This window comes from Calypte anna, chromosome 3 (assembly GCF_003957555.1).
Source record: "Calypte anna isolate BGI_N300 chromosome 3, bCalAnn1_v1.p, whole genome shotgun sequence".
NCBI lineage: Eukaryota > Metazoa > Chordata > Aves > Apodiformes > Trochilidae > Calypte > Calypte anna.
The window spans coordinates 50,965,737-50,982,202 of record NC_044246.1 but is presented as its reverse complement, the minus strand read 5'-3'; the positions used below and the strand labels follow the sequence as shown (position 1 = coordinate 50,982,202).

Genomic DNA, 16,466 nt, shown 5'->3' with positions numbered 1-16,466 from the left:
GAGCAACTGGTGCTGGCAATTTAAGATTAGTGAATGTGTATCTAAGTGCTTTGAATCTGGCTTTTGAGATCATGAAAGTATGGGGAAAGTATGGGGCACAACAATACTAGAGGTATGTTGTGCCAGGGATATGATGTAAGGAATTGAGAGATGATTGAGCACAGGAAGTACTATCTTAGATTTCAAAATCAGTCTTGTAGTCAATACAGCAGTATGTTCAAGATTACATGTAAATCCTGCCAGGTTCTGCAGCTGTCAGTGCTAGCAGACATATTTAGTTCCTCTGTTCAGGTAGATGGTAGAGAAGAATGGGAGACGACATAATTCGAGAAAGCTGAGTAGCGACCTTTGCCCAAAACATACTAGGAGGAAGTCTGGCCCAAGTGGGGAGACTGCCCCTGATTTGAATCAGAGAGGATTTCAGTAAAACCTACAGCCAGATGTTGCACCATTTTCTCATTTGTCACTACTGCAATGACTTGCAGTCATCCTCTTCATTATATGCACTTGAATATGTGATACTGGAAGCCAGTCCAACATGTAACAGCTTTATCACTGAATTAAACGGGACAGAATATAGCAAGGGAAACAGTCTCCTTTCATTTCAACATAATTAGGACAGATGTGTCTTTGTTACAATTCTGGATACAAACTTAAAAACTTGCATTTTACAACCTCTGTTCTCTTAAGGTTTCACAAAGCCAACTCTCAATCTGCTGATTTAACAGTAACTCAAGGTCTTAAACCACTAACTCAGTAACAAAACAGAGTACTGTCCATTTTAGATAGCCCACCACTTCTTTTTTAAATTTAGAAACACCATTTTCTCCTGATTTTAGAAATGACTTCAGTATGCATGATTCATGAGTTAAGAGAATATTTCCACAGGTTGTTTCATGCCACAGCAGTTTACAGTAATTGAATTTGAAACATTATTTTGATCTCTGAAGCAGTAGCACTGAATCAAAGATCTTTAAGCAGCTAGATGAGTAACATGGATATTTTTCCCTTGGTATACAACCATGGTCTGCTGCATACTGCTCAGCATACCTCTCCATCCTTCTGCAGCGTGCACCAGGCTAACATTGCCAGTACCTCACACTCACATGATAGGAAAAAAAGCAGGACTCCCCATTCTAAATCATCCCAAATAAGAAGTGAAGGTTATACTGAGATTCAGATTTGGGGTACTACATTTGAGTGAACAATTTATACATCAGTTTATTTCAGAGAATTCCCAGTTTCACAAGAAAAATGGCAGAGGAAATGTATGAACTTCTGCCTTTTCACCCACCTATCTACCCTCCTCAAGCTCCTTGGCAATCTTCTTCCCAACTTTTTTTCCAAATTAGATTTACTAATATACTTACACACATAGACATCATGCTTATTTTCTTTTGCACAGCAGAAATTCTAGTTTTTACACAGCTTGGCTAGAAACATAAAATGCAGAGCAATCAAGACACTGGATTTCAGACATGGCAAAGTGAAGTGATGTCCTGCTCTTAGAAAATAAAAAGAACAAAACCCCATGGGACTTAGAATTACTAATTCGTTTGAAGCTATGATACTACTTTGTAGCCCAAGGCAGCACCTGGTTGCTGTTTGCTGCAGGCACTGCAACAGCAACCAGAAAGAATGAAGAGAAAACAGTGGAGGAAAGTCTTAAGGACATTTGTACTCTGACAGAAAGGAATTGCACTGGCACATATAGCACATAAGCTCCTTATAACCAAATAGACATAGCAGCTTTAGCTATGTCTCAAGGGCCTAAATGTATGACCTGGCATTTGTTAAATTAAGCTGGTTTGAACTGAGTTTCAACTCATTTCAAACCCAGACTTTACTATGATTTGATAAAATTACCGATCAAGCACCACGCTACTTGGCTTATTTTGGAACCCAGTGTAACACACTAGTGAAATGCATCCATGCTTTAGAACAATGTGTAGCCAGTTCTTGGAACTTGCTGCCACAGCTTCTCTTCAGGCCAAGAGGCTATCGCTGCTTCCAAAAGAGTAAAAAAAAAAAAAAAAAATAATAAAGGCTACAGGGTCTTACATTTCAAGGGCAAAAGAAGCCCAGTGCTCCAACTTTAGGAGGCAATTTCTGTTAGTTCATTTTCCTTCTTTGTCTAAGGTAGATGACATCGCACTTGATGCCATGAACCAGCAGAACACTTGCTTCATCTTCACAAGCTCATTTATAATACTTTTACAATATGGGAAATGAGAGGCTTGTAGGGAATTGCATATCTTAATCTTCACTAAAATCTGGCTGCCATTGGCACTGATACATATGGAGGGATACACCATTTACACGGTGCGTGAGCAATCTCACTTATGAATTACCAGTAATTCCAGGATTGGTTTTTGCCAAAAAGGCTGTAGGCAAGATATACTACAAACATATATAAGAAACCTGTTGTGTGATGTAAGGAAGAAAAAACCTTTCCTTTTTTCTTTGGTTTCTGTTGTTTAAGTGTCCCCGTGAACAATAATTTGAGATTGTTACCTTTTCCAGGACTAAGTTTGCCAGAGATAAATGAGGCAGGGTGGAGGTTTGAAAGATAATGGTAAATGGCAGAAATAGGTTGTACTCACAGTCCCAGTCCTTGAACTGTAAAATGTGTCTACATAATGATATTAGTGGGATATAAAATTATCATAGCAATTAGTGTGTCTTGCCAGCAATACCAGAACCAGTTACACAGGTATGGCTAGACTAGGAGGAGCCCAGCTTTTCAACTATTTATGGATTTACTGTTTCAACCTCTGTCTTTACATTTTCTACATGAGGGTCACGTTGCAAGAATTGGACATGTTTTTCAGGTCTAGAAGAGCATCTTTAGTGATGACAAATGTGTGACAGGTTGATCCTGAGTATCATTTCAAGGAAATACTCAAAGCTTGATTCATGCTTCAGATTTTTTTTAAGTGCCCATGTAAAGTGAATACTATGAGTGCACCTTTGTAGGAAATTATTTGTGGTCAGTGTAACAGGGCAAGAGCATTTTTAAACAGCAATGAGGACATTTTTTGTTTGATTTGTTTTTTTTACTGCCTTCTGGTACCAGAAACGAACATGAAAAAAAAAAGATTTATCTTTTCTTCTGTGTTCCAAAAACATATCTGGAGTCTTTCATCGTGTGCCAAGTAAGACATGCCACTAACTTTTTGGAATTTGTTGACAATTACAAAGTATAGTAGAAATGCATGTTGTTCAACAAAGATAAAGTTGGGGGGATGTGAGAAAATTATTTAAAAAATCTTTCCTGAGATTTACAGCAGTTTCTGAACAATTTAAACTGCTATTCTTAAGAGTGGGAAGCTCTAAAATGAAGATCCAAAATGTGTGGATTACCGTGTTTATTTCAACTGAATGATTAACTCTGGAGAGTATTTATGCCAGTCCAAATTAGCAGTGTTGGAATCTGGTCCTATGTTGATTTTCAGCACTGTACCTTTGCTATTTTCAATCCCACAGAGGGTACACTGCAATTGTGTGCACACTGCAATAAAGGAATTCATGCCTACATAATCTGAGATCCTGCCATCTGCCTCTGAACACTTTCTATCACTGTTCAGGATGCTACTTTTGTTGAGAGGAGGGCACTGAACTGTTATTCACTGTGTTAATTGATGCTTAATTCAAAAATACAATTCTGCAAATACCTTTATTGAATTATGCCAACAGTTCAGTTAGTATAATTGCACACAAAGAGCAACCAAATGCAATTTTCTTTTACTTAATACTTGCTCACTTTCAGCTCCTTCATCTGATTACCTAATGTGACTCAGAGTTCTTCTGAGAAACAGACATGTAAGTACTGGTAAGAGGACTCTCCCTGGTGCAAAAGACAAAACCCATGCAAACATGACGCACTGTGAGGAAGAAACTGGAGCTGAAGGAAAACAGTAATTGAGTCTGGATGAGTAAATAATTTGATGACAGTTTCCATGCAAGAAACCACGGTCATACAATGGATGGTGGATATGTAAATCAGATGGGACAAAACAATTCAAGATTTGAGGGGAACAAAGGTTAATCTTTTTGTACATTTCAAAACACACCATTTTGTGATCTGACATGAGTAAGTTGTCAGTGGGAAGGATGAGAAATCTATCCTCATGGTATTTACAGCCTATTCAGAGGCAACAGAAATGTATAATTAAATCTTGATTGCTCTGAGAATTGTTATCTCCTATTGCCTACAGAGGATCCTATTTTGTCTCCTCCAGTTTCCATGATAGCAATTTTGTTTACCCTAGAGTTTCTCATTATTGTTACTGTATCTTTTCTGTGCTTGAATTTTCCCATATTCTGGCCTTGTCTGTAAAAGGAATAGCATTGGTTTGATATAAATTGACTTTTTAATAAGCAGTTAAATTCTTTTAGAGAAATGCTATGGTTGAGTAGCTTTCAGTTTTGCTTAAACTAATACCTAATCAATGTAAAACTGAAGCCAAAGTAAGCTTGGTTTACATCAAAATAAACTGCACAGATTTGCACTGATTCTAGTTCTACTGAACCTGTTTCAATCCTGCTATATGCATATTTTCTTACAACTTTTCTTTCAGGCTTCTTTTAGAATCAAGTTTTCACCTGCAACCTTTCAGCAAGAAGCTGCCACATCAGCAAGTAATGCTGTTAATGAATTTAAAAGGAAAGCATCTGCATTGCCTGATGATCCCATCTAATGGCTACTTTACTGCAAGAAACTGACTTGAAACCTACAAGAATCTTACCATGTTGGTCCTGGTTATGGTCAAGAAACTTGAGAGAGCCAATCCCACCACAGTAGTTCCAGACATTTTGGGTCTTACTCTCTACATAGTGTGTCCACCTACCCATGTATGACACATGATGGTGGTCAATAGATTTCTGGAAGCTTTAGGATCATTCACAATGTGGCTCGCATATGTGTTTTGAACCCTCAGTGTACATATCCTGGGAGGCATGCCAAGCCATAATAAGCAATAGCAAAGCTGAAATAATTCCACTGGGTACAGGGCCTGAGAACAGGGAGGACAAAGCACAGGCAAGACCAGCAGGTGCATATGAGAGGTTGTTCTCTTTGAAAGCAATGGAGCTTCTTTGGATTTACTGTCACATAACAAAGTGGCACCTGTCTTTCAGATTGTACTTCCTGCTGTGTAGATTGAACTGGCTTGAGGACTTCTGGGGACATTTTATTGTCCTGTTGTCTTCTCAGCTATAGGAACACAGCTCTTTGTTTTAATATGATTTCTTTAGAGAAGAAAATATTATAGTCTGTGATCCATCACATAAGCCAAAGATCACATTAGCTGTAATTACTTTGTCTGAGCTCATGCTGGTCAATGTGGTATTTGGACTTAAGGGTGCTGCTGATGCTGTTTGTTCACTTGCCCAACAGTAAATATGTGGCCATCAAAGTAAAGGCCTTGACAGAGTCAGCCTGCGGTTTCTTAAATGCATTACAGGGATGCAGAAAGAAACAAGATTAAAGCTGAGTAAAATGCACATCCCCAGGGACCAAACAAAGCATCTGTAGTGTCTACTGGGAGCAGGGACTCAGCCACACAAAGGAATAGGGTGATTTGGTGCTGTGGAGACCCCCAGAAATGCAATGACTTCCCACTGCAATCTGCATCTTAGCTTCTCTGATTTCTGCCTCTGCTCTTACAATCAAGGAGCTAAACAAAAAGGAGCAAAATTCCTTAGACGAGTTATTTCAGACTCTCAAAGGGGCTGGAGACTAGTTCTCCCATAGAAGCATTGAAAACGAGGACGAAGGATCAAGGCCAGAAATTAGGGCACGCTGACATAGGTAACCCCACAGGAACAGTTGCTGTTGAATTTTTCCTACACCCAAAGTTCCATAACAATAGTTATTTGAATTGCTCAAAGTATCTGGGCATAACCTTCTCTTGTGCAATCTTGTTTTCCCACTACTTGTCTACTATCCCCAAGGCCGATGTTCTTTAAAATGAGAATTCCCTCAGATAGGCAAGAGGTAGCATGAAAGAACTAAGAAAGGATGTTTCATAATTTCAGTGAGAAGTTAGGACAGTAAATAAAATTACTGAAGAAACCTACCCCCACTTTACATTTAACCTTTGCATTCAAAACTTCAGGCCATTGTGTTACTAAAACAGTAGGCACCCTGGAAGGAAATGTACAGCTGCCTTGGGGAACTAAGGCATTGACACCACCTAAGTGGCTATGCAAAGTCAGTCAGAAATCTATATCTACATCTGAGTATGGATCCTACCACAAGATCACTGACCTATGAGCAGTACTTGAAAGCAAAAGGTGGCCCCACTTACAGGCAGGAAACAGGGATACAGATATCAAAAGGTACACTTCAAATGATTTGTAAAGAGGACATGAGGGTCTTTTTTAGAAATCACACCAACCAGCCCAAGCTCACATACAACATCTGTAACAGAATTTAGACACAACTTCTACTGCTGAAGCATGGATTCATACAGTCCTGCATCCTCTCATATGGGCTCATTCCCACTGTCTCATTCTGAGACTCCTGTCAGTGCTTCTGCACAATACTCAGCACATTAAATACCAATATACTGCACTTGATGGCAACTCTTGGCCTACACTGAAGATTGTACCATCAGCCTCAGCTGCCAAAAAAAGCTTCACAGGGGCATTCAGGTACTACCAGCTACGCTAGCACAGAGTGCTAGCCTTTCCAGCCTTTCAGGAAGGTTTTGAAGACTGTGTGGAGCTTTTGACAACACTGATAGACTGCTGTTGGTATCAGAGCTAACATAGTAGTTCAGAGCTAACATAGTAGTTCAAGTATTTAAACATGCAGTAGTCCAACAGCACACCAAAGTGAAAAACAACCTAGAATAGAACACACTCAAAGAAGTCTTTCTAAAATCATAGAGTGGTTTTGATTTGCAGGGACCTAGAAAACCATCTAGTTCCTGCCCTCCTGCATGGGGAGGGACACCTCCCACTAGATAAGTTGCTCAAAGTCTGGTCCTATCTGGCCTTGAACACTTCCAGGGAAGGGGCACCCACAATTTCGCTGGCCAACCTGATACCCAGAGAAGAAGGCAGCAGGAACAAACCCCTGTTCTTATGGACAAATTAAATGAGGCATATCCCAACCATATCCCTGTTTTCTACTTTAGAAGGGGTGGTATTTCAAATTGGCAGGTAACTAGCTGGTACTAAGAGAGAAGCAGCTGCACATAGTGCTGAGAGTGGGAGCTAGAGCAAGTGCTTGTCTCTCCTGTGGTCAGTCCTCATTTTCATGGTCAGCCCTGCTACCCCAGGTAGGCTGGAGGCTGTGACCACCTGAATCAAATAAAGAAGGGAAGCTGGCAAGGAGGGAAGGAAGTAGACTGAAATAGAAATGCATGTGTAGAGCTCAAAACAGCTATTATGTCTGTGAAAGCCTGAGAGAGGGAAGAGACAAACATTTGGGAGACAATGATTGTGAGAATGAAAATCTTGCATCTATTTGGCCCATGTAACTACAGTTAAGCTTGGAAGGGGAGCTGGGGGACAGAGCAGAATGAAATAACATTGAACCCTGACATTTCTAACTAATTAAAAATCATGTTTTTAAAACATAGCTGTACTAGTTCAAATGGGCAATGAAAATATTACTTAAAAAGCAAAGCTATGTTATTTCAAACCAAGCCTATATAAACTAGAGACGTGTGTTAAGGTTCCCCCACACTTGAGTCTGTCAATTTGACTTCACTTTGATTTCTGTCTATTTTTAAATGGCCATAACAAGCAAACCTGATTTAAAGTTTAAAAGCACATTTTACTTCAAGAGGAGGCTCCTTCGGTTTCTTTCTTTCACCAGCTTGCAATCAAAATCCAAGTTACAGCTAAAAGCTAAATGAAATTGCTTTCCAGAGCTTGATTTGTTTTGTTTTGTTTGCAAGGGACATGGGAGAAGCTCTGAACAAAGGCTTTGGTAAAAAAAAAAAAAAATTAAAAAAAGGAAAACCACTACTGTGTTTGGCCATAACTAACCAAAATCTGTAGTAGCTGACCGAACCCTCTGCTGACTGAAAATGCTTCTCAGACCAATTACCTGCTGAACCAGAAATTGGGGCAGTGTTGGTTTGGAGATTTCCCAGGAGTTTTTGTTCCCATCCAAACTTCTTCTGGCCACCTCTATTGGTGACCAAATTGCTTGAGTCTAGAGTGGTTCTTTGAGATATCTTCTCTCCATTGACTAGAAAACAAGAAGTCACAGATTGGTTTATCATTAAGGATGGCTGAGACAGTATGTAATCCATAACTGAAGCTGAATTAAGGGCTGAAGACTTCTTTGATGAATATAACAGACTGCAGTCACAGGATATAACACTATCAAAAGGAAAGTGCAGATTGACTTTTCATGGCTGTTATGGGAACCGTGACAAAAGAAAAGTAACCAGAAATGAGTAGTGGGCAAACCATCAAGTGAATGAAGACACAAAGCAGAAATACATAATACAGACAACTGCTAGAAAGCTTCTCTTTCAGGGATTTTTAATTACAGGTTTTTTTTGTTTTGTTTTGTTTTTTATTGCAGCCCAATTTTAAGACCTGCCGATAATACTAGAGCCTGAGGTACATTGTATTTTGGCATGGAAAGCAAGTGATATCACTGGGTAAATGGCCTCATAGCCTAAGCCAATGCAAATTAACACAAAGCAGATGAAACATCCTGACTGCTGATGGATGAGAAAGTGCTTTAAAGGTTTTCAGTCTGAACAGGGGTACAGAGGTTGCAGCTTCAACCCTACAAGATGAAAGAATGCACTTAAGTTCTATTGTCCAACCCAAGTTTTAAGTTTCATGTTGTCAAAGCAGCAATCCTCCAGACCCCTGTAAATTGTTGGTTTGAGGTATAGAGTAACAGGTCACTGAACAAATTAAGCAATCCACTGTCATGAGATTTAGAAATATGAGCCAGGCACAAATGTTCAATAAAAATCTAAATGGGGTGAAATCTGGTGGCAGAGGTACAGATTGGGCATATTCTAGAGGCCAGTCAATCACAAAGTCTGGATCATAACCCAAATTTTTACCAAGAGTTGGAGAAAGCAATGAGATCCTGGTTTCTGATTCAGACTTAAATGCATGTCATTCCAAACAAAATAACCTTGTTCCAATTTAACTGGAGTATTGTGCCCAATGTTATTGCAAAGCTAGTGTCAATCACAGGATGCCTGTCTTTCCCTAGTCAGAGTCCAACTCTCATTCACCCTGATGACTGTCACGCAGCAAACCAGGTCATGTGGAATTCTATAATCACAGCTCAGCTTCTGCATCAGCTTGGGTGGACAGGCGATGCTACTGACTCACCTGGAAGCTGGCACTCCCACACCATATGTCTTAATATCCCTTTACTGCCAAACTCTGAACCTGTTCACTGACTGGCTCCACTAATAAGGCTTTTATTTGAATGGTCTCCTCCATGTAAGCACAGTTATTTCAGAAAGGTACCTGCACATTTCAAGAGTCTTTTGAAGATAACAGCCAGTCCCTTCCCCACAGTTTCAACCACTTTCCAGATTTCAATTGTATGGCAAATAAAAGACAGGTTACTCACAGACAAAGGGAAAACTTACTTGTTAAATAACAGTCCAGACTAAGGGAGACATTGTCAAAAGCAACAATGGCATCAGATCCTTCTTCCCATGAAGCAATGATCTGAAACCAAAACCTGCACAGATAGGAAGGACAGAGATTAAATTATTTTAAAGAGACAAAACTCAGAGCTCTTTGCAATTAAAGCAGTTTTAGAGTGGGGGGAAAAATCTTTTCTTTTCACATATGAAAATATGAAACTGACACAGAAAGTATCCTTACCTCGAACAAGCAAAGAACACTGAGGAGGACAGCTATACATGATATAAGTAGAGAGAAAAAAGAATACAGTTCCTCTTCTCCCAGAGGCAAACAACCTGCAGCAGCTGCAAGAATGTGTGTGCATGTCAGGACAGAATGTAAATTCTTATAGTTTCTGGCACACAAAATAATCAAACACCTAAGTGCTTTATTCTCACAAGGAATCTAAAGTGTTAAGAAAAATAAGTAGGCTGGGGCTCCTGAAGTAATTTGAAGTTTCTAAAAGGAACTTCAGTCAAAGGCTGAAACAAATTTAAATCCAACCTCTAGGTGGCAAAGTATGTGAAATGGTCCTAGCAGTCACAAAAGAGAGGAACAGACACTGGGTACTACACAGGAAGAGCAGAACTCATTTTCTCTTTGTAGAAGCTGCCCATCTTTGTCTTGAACCACTTTCAAATTCTCAGTCGGCTTTTGCCAGGAATTTCTGCCACTCCTACATTACCAGAAGAAAGATCACTGTAAATTCACCCTCAGTGATATTACAAGTCAATGGAAATAGAAAAAATAAACCACAATCAAATACTTCAAATCTGATAGTATATTGACCAGATGTTAATTTGGTGCATTACCACTTTTTCTCTTAGCTTAATAAGTTCATGTTCTCCTGATGTATATCTGCCATATGAAATCATAATACTCTGCTTAGGAAGGAGAACAATTTCTCAAAGCAGCTAATCATGGCCCAGAAAAAAGATACTATGCTGAGAGGTTGCATTAAGACTATAAAACCATGAAACTATAATATGCTGTAGAATAAGTTGCAAGAGAATACAAAATATTATTTAAAGCTCATTCTCTGTTGTGTTGTGATGCTTTACAAAAGTAGAAGTTAAGCAATTCATGGGTCACTTTAATGCAGATCTATGGCTGTTGGTTCCTGCTCTAGCTTTTAGATAGAAGGGCTTAGCTAGAATGTGAATTCTTGAAGGTCATCCAGGTTAGATGAGAATCTGATGACAGAACTAAGTATTTTTGAGGTCTTTTACTCTCAGAGACTTCAGCCCTTTATGCATCGTACTGGGTCTCAGCTTTTCGTCTGCTTTCAGTATGCTTACATTAGTCTCGTCTCCTACTGCTTCTTAAAATCTACCTCTCCTTAATCAACTAATCAACCTCACAAAACAAAGTTCAAGTGCAGCTTCTCTGCTCATATGCACATTAACTTTGGGACAGCACGTTTTCTGTGTTTTGCCAGGGGAGTTTTGCCTTTTTCAGCCATATGACTCTGTCAACAAACATAACCAGCTCCGATGTTGTTCTCAAATACAGTGCAGCTTTCACCGTCAGTGATAACACTGAAGTTTGGCAAAAGCTCAAACAGACCCCAAGGATGTATCTCCCTTTTGAGGCTATCTAGATCGACATGTCGTCTTCTTCTGCAACTGGAGTTCTTGCTAAGCTACAGATGGGTCCACAGTAAGAAAAGCTGACCTAACAAAAGCACAAAACTTCAGAGAAAGATTGTGGCAGCCCCTGAAAGATAGAGTTTACTGAACACAGTCGGTTCACAACAGAAGGAGTTGATATAGTAACTAAGTAAATATGCTTTTTTTTTTTTTGTTTGTTTTGTTTTGGTTTGTTTGGTTTTTTTGTTTTTCTGGGAAAAAACTGACATCAATGCACCCTCAATATGCACTGGACACATGGAGGGATTTTTCTAAAATGGACTTTTTATATTCTCAAAACATCAACAGCAGCTAAGAAATAGGAGGTGATTGACACAAAGAATGGTGAATATGGTGAAGAAAGAGTATCCCGAGCACCAAAGGAAATTCAAAACATTTTTCCTTGCTAAATGATCAGTCTCTATCAGCTCATAAATTAGCAACTCCATCCAAGCAAATCAGAAGATCACAAAAGTGTATTTTTTGCCTTCCCAATCCACATAAAGTGCAACTGCAGTCTGACATTGCCAGAAGCCTTACAGTTCTTAGTTGGTGAGCCTGAAACCCAGTGTGGAGGAGAACTGGAGGAGAATTCTCCTCTGATTAGGAGAACTAGAAAGAGCATAAACCCTTGGATGTTAAGCTGACTTCCAAGTACAATGTCTGTCTTCCTCCTGACTCCTCCCACTGTTTGCCCCACAGCTGACATCTCACAACACTTCAAATGAAATCACAAGCTCCAGCATAAACATAAGCTGTTCAGCTCAAGACATGCCATAAGAGTCTTAAACAAAAGCTGTTGCACAGTCGAACTGGGCTCTGATCTACATTTTCCTGCATGTTACTGTGACAGGAGCAGAGAGGACTAAACCATATGTGAAAGAGGTGCTGTACCACCACAGGTAACAGCCTGGTGTGTTAGGGAGAACCAGGACCTACTGTAAATTACAGACCATAGCTCAGCAGAAGCTTCTCTCTCCCTCCCTGCTGTATGCTGCTGTAATCTCCAGGAAGTGGTAAGGTGGGAATGGAATCCAATGTGCTCATACAAGAATGCAATAGGTTGCATTTTATTTACAGTTTGTTCAAGTAAGAAACAGCCATATTGATTTTACCCACAGGAGAAATGGAAAAAAATGACAGAAATTCCACCAAAATAGAAAAATCCTGTGAATGTCAAACATTGTTAGGACCATCAGTGCTGCTCTGGTTGTCTATTAATCTGAATTTTTTTTTCTAACATGAATCAGTACAAATCTCTTGAGACCAGCATTTCTGCAACAAATAGTTCATCTTTTTCTCTTCTCAAGATTAATGCCACTATTAATTTAGAAATATGATATCTTTCAAATTCCACTGAAACAAGATCATCAGTTAACCAACATGTCAATTATTAGCTTTGGTGATTTTAGCTTAATGGACTAATTAAGGGAAATTTAATCAAAACTGAAGCTGGAAATGTCACACATCAGTGAGATGGGAAAAACCCCCAGACACTCTCGTTCCATTGCCCCCTCCTTTCTTTTTAATTTCTGTTTGATCCTTGAAATCAATGAAATAACTCCCTTTGACTCTGGTGAAAACTGATACTGAAAAACCAGAAGTGAATGTTACTGCAGTGACTCAGTAAAATGCTGGAGGTGAGAACATCTCTCTGCTATTTTTGCACAGACCAAGGTGGCGTATGCTGGCTGCACATCCAGTACTTTAACTGGCACCTATGGAGCACAGATCCAACACTTTGTAGGTATATTCACTGCAAGCACAGATGCTATGATGGATGTCCATGAAAGAGTATTCCTGAAGGCAATGACATAGGAGCAGCAAAACCAGTTTAATAATTCCCAGAAAGTTCCTCACATGGAATCCAAATCCTTATCAGATAAATCTGTGTTTGAAAAATTGATTTCTTCACAGGACTGAAAATATGGCTGCTACAAAAGGCTTTAATGGCTTGGATATGAAAAAAAAAAAATAATTACTTGAAGACTGGTGGAAACTGCTACAATCTGTCTCTTCTTTCTCCTACTTGACCCCAAGAGCACAGCTAGAAGAAAAGTTCCTTAGATGTATGACAATAGGAAAGTACAAGTTACATCCCCCAAGGCTGGCTACCAGCTGAGAAAAAAAATATCTGATACAGATAGGAAATGCTTTACTAGGTGCACAAAAAAGCTCTAATTCAAATCTCCCCCTTGAGGAACATCAGCTCAGCTGTCTACAGGGCACAAGTTTTACATAAATTCAAAAACCTCTGGTCAAAGATATCAGAGTCACAGAGAAGAAAGGGCAGCAGACATAAAAAATGAGCTTGTTTATTTGTTTCTTTGGCCAAACTGTGAAATCTGAATCCAGATGAACAGCTCCTTGAAAGGTAGAATGAAACATAACCCAACTCAGTTAAATCTGACAGAAACAGGCTAACAGCAAAGCTTCTGGCCTTTAATCTGCCCCATTCCTCAGGATCTTTATATCTTGAGGTTTAAGTGTGGTCAGTATTTGAGTTTCATCACATCCTAGATTTTCTGTTCAGTTGTTTGATTTTGCTTATTTTTTTCTTGATCCTAACAGAAGACTGGTTCCCATCAAATTTTAAAAGAGGGAAACAGAGAACTGAAAATAGGAAAATACACCTATAGTTATGCTGTAGCATAACTCCATAACCCCTAGCCTCCATGAGGACAAACTTTTGCTCATGCCTCCTATCCTTAGAGCTTCACTGCACAGAAATGTTAGCTTTTGGGTGTACTACAGCCTTTTCTATTTGGAGGGAAACAAAAAATATTCTCCTTGAACTGAAGTCCTCAGAAAGCTGACTTTGTGCAAATTCTTCAGGTACAGCTTCCTCCCTCCAGTAAAAACTCTTAATTCCACCTAAATATGGTCCCCAGCTCATACAGCCAGGTCAGGTTTCTATTAGCTGGACTCAGGCAGCTGTCTTTATGCCATATTTTACAAAGGCATATAGTCATATTTTTTTTTCTTTTTATGATAAAGACAGAGATTAACTTAGACTGAATGTTAATCTCCTTTGTAGTCAATGCCCCGTGCAGGGACACAATCACAGCATGCCTGTATGTACAGATTCCATTTCATAACCTGTGAAATTTTGCCTCTGATGGAACTGATTTGTCCCTCTACCTAGCTAAAATAATTATGGCTGAACCTGCTAGAGACCAAGGTACTCAGAGAACAGAGAAGTTTCAGGTCACTAACCCTTATTACACCCAGATTCCCATTAACTTCTTTGTTAGAAATTCATTGTTAGCTCACTTCACAAAGGAATACTTACTTTTTAGGATAAATGACATACTTAGGTGGAATGAGACTATATGGAGAAATATAAGCATGTTAACCAAACTCAGTTAGGGTGACAGAACTGCTATGCAGGAAGTTACCTAATAGCCAGTAATAAAGGTTGAGATTCAAAGGTGTTATTAAAGGCAACCATGCTGAATACATACACGTACAAAATCTGTCACAGGTGCTCTTCACACACAGTCACTAAACCCCCTTTTCCGGATGAACAGAACAGCCATCAGCAGAGTAACTTCATTTCAGAGGGCATCAGGATAGCTAATGCTACAAAGCAGAAAAGCTTCATTCTTCTTTTAACAAAGTAATGTGGGACCACATTGGAGCAAGAGAATGAATAAAGAGTTCTGAGTGTAGAATGTGACGACTTAATACATATGTGGTAATGTGTAGGGAGACGTATGTCTAGCTTGTGTGGAGGGTCCCTGTTTCTTCCTAGCAGAATGGAAAAAAAGTTCAGGTTTAACAGCACACAAACAGGTCTCTAAGTACAGAAGGTTGACAAAAACTTTTATTTCCTTGATGGGAGACCTGATGCCCAGAAATTTATTAGAAAAAAAAAATCTGAAGGCAGTGTGAGGGAAAGACAGAGCAATGCAAGAAGAAATTAGAAACAAAGGGTGCTTAGTCACAAATGCTAGAAATGCATCAGAGCTGTGTGACTGTGAGACAACTTCTTTTTACTGCTCTTTTTGCTGCAGCAGTGAACTGGAGGTTCCCCAGCTGCTTTAGCTGCCATTATGATTAGAGCTGCTCTTATGATTAGAAATAGCCAGACAGAATAAAGTGTCACTCCCAGAGACTGAAAGAGGATCCCACTTTGATATGCAGACAAAAAAAAGATGAGCACCAATGTAGTTCATAAAACTCCAGTGAGCCAGAAGGACTCAAACAGGTAAAGAAACCAGTTTGAAAAAAGAAAGTATAATAACCTGGACATGAATTTTGACTTACTGCAACAGAATATCCCCTTCTGGGATAACTTAAGGTTGTAGACTTTGCTGTCTTCCTCCAGAAGGTCACATACAGACCTAGCCTTCCAGGTAAGTCACATTTTTCTCTTCCAACACAGTAAAATTCCTCTGTTGATGTTCAGGAGGTCATCAGAAAGAAAACAATTTTAAAGCATTTTGAGCACCATGGGACCAAGAGAAAACTGTTTTTAACTTTTTCAATGTGCTGCCCTATTAAAAGGGCATAACCTAGTTTTGCTATCATTGACAAAGCAAACGGTGCTGCTACTTATGACTAAAAATTTAGTTTCTAGGGACCTCAAGTAACATCCTCATCTCAATATCCTTTCCACTATCTGGTCATTACAACTTAAGACTGGCTACAAACCTAGACTTTGTAATGGCAAAAAAATACACTTAAAAAGGAAGGATGCCAAGGAACCTTCTTAGCCAGCAGACATATTTATATTCCTTTTATATTTCTATGCAATCTTCTTCTACCAGGAGACTGTACTGAGTTTGAACAGGTTGCTATTTATACATGCCATTTGTAAAAATGCTCCTCTCACAGAAATGACAATGAGATATTTAAAGAAACAGGCAGGTTTAGTAGAGAATATAGGCCTTAAAAGACAAGAGCTTATCTGATCTGGCTCATGCACAGCCCACTTCCAGGCAGTGCCAGCCATGGGGTAGATGGACTCATAGAACATGTTGTCTACATATTATTCCACATGGGTGACCTCAGCTTCACCGAGGGAGTAGAAATAAAGAGAATTAGAATTGGTTTGTTAAAGCATTAATTTTCCAGCCAGGCTTCAGTTTATTAGAGCTAATCCTTTTCCACCTTTTACACTTCCTAGAAAAAGCAGTTGCTAGGAGGGTTGGTTATAATAAGCATCAGCCTACAAAGAGCTCCAGAGAATTACTTTGTTAC

General features: G+C 39.3%; 1 protein-coding gene across 1 annotated transcript in view; it reads right to left on the bottom strand.

The window, feature by feature from the left end:
* Window positions 1–16,466, bottom strand: part of ALK (ALK receptor tyrosine kinase) — a 218,750-nt gene that overhangs the window by 35,317 nt on the left and 166,967 nt on the right. Inside the window, 2 exon segments of the mRNA XM_030447537.1 lie at window positions 8,066–8,209; window positions 9,594–9,688. Of these exon segments, the coding sequence (XP_030303397.1) occupies window positions 8,066–8,209; window positions 9,594–9,688 (239 nt within the window).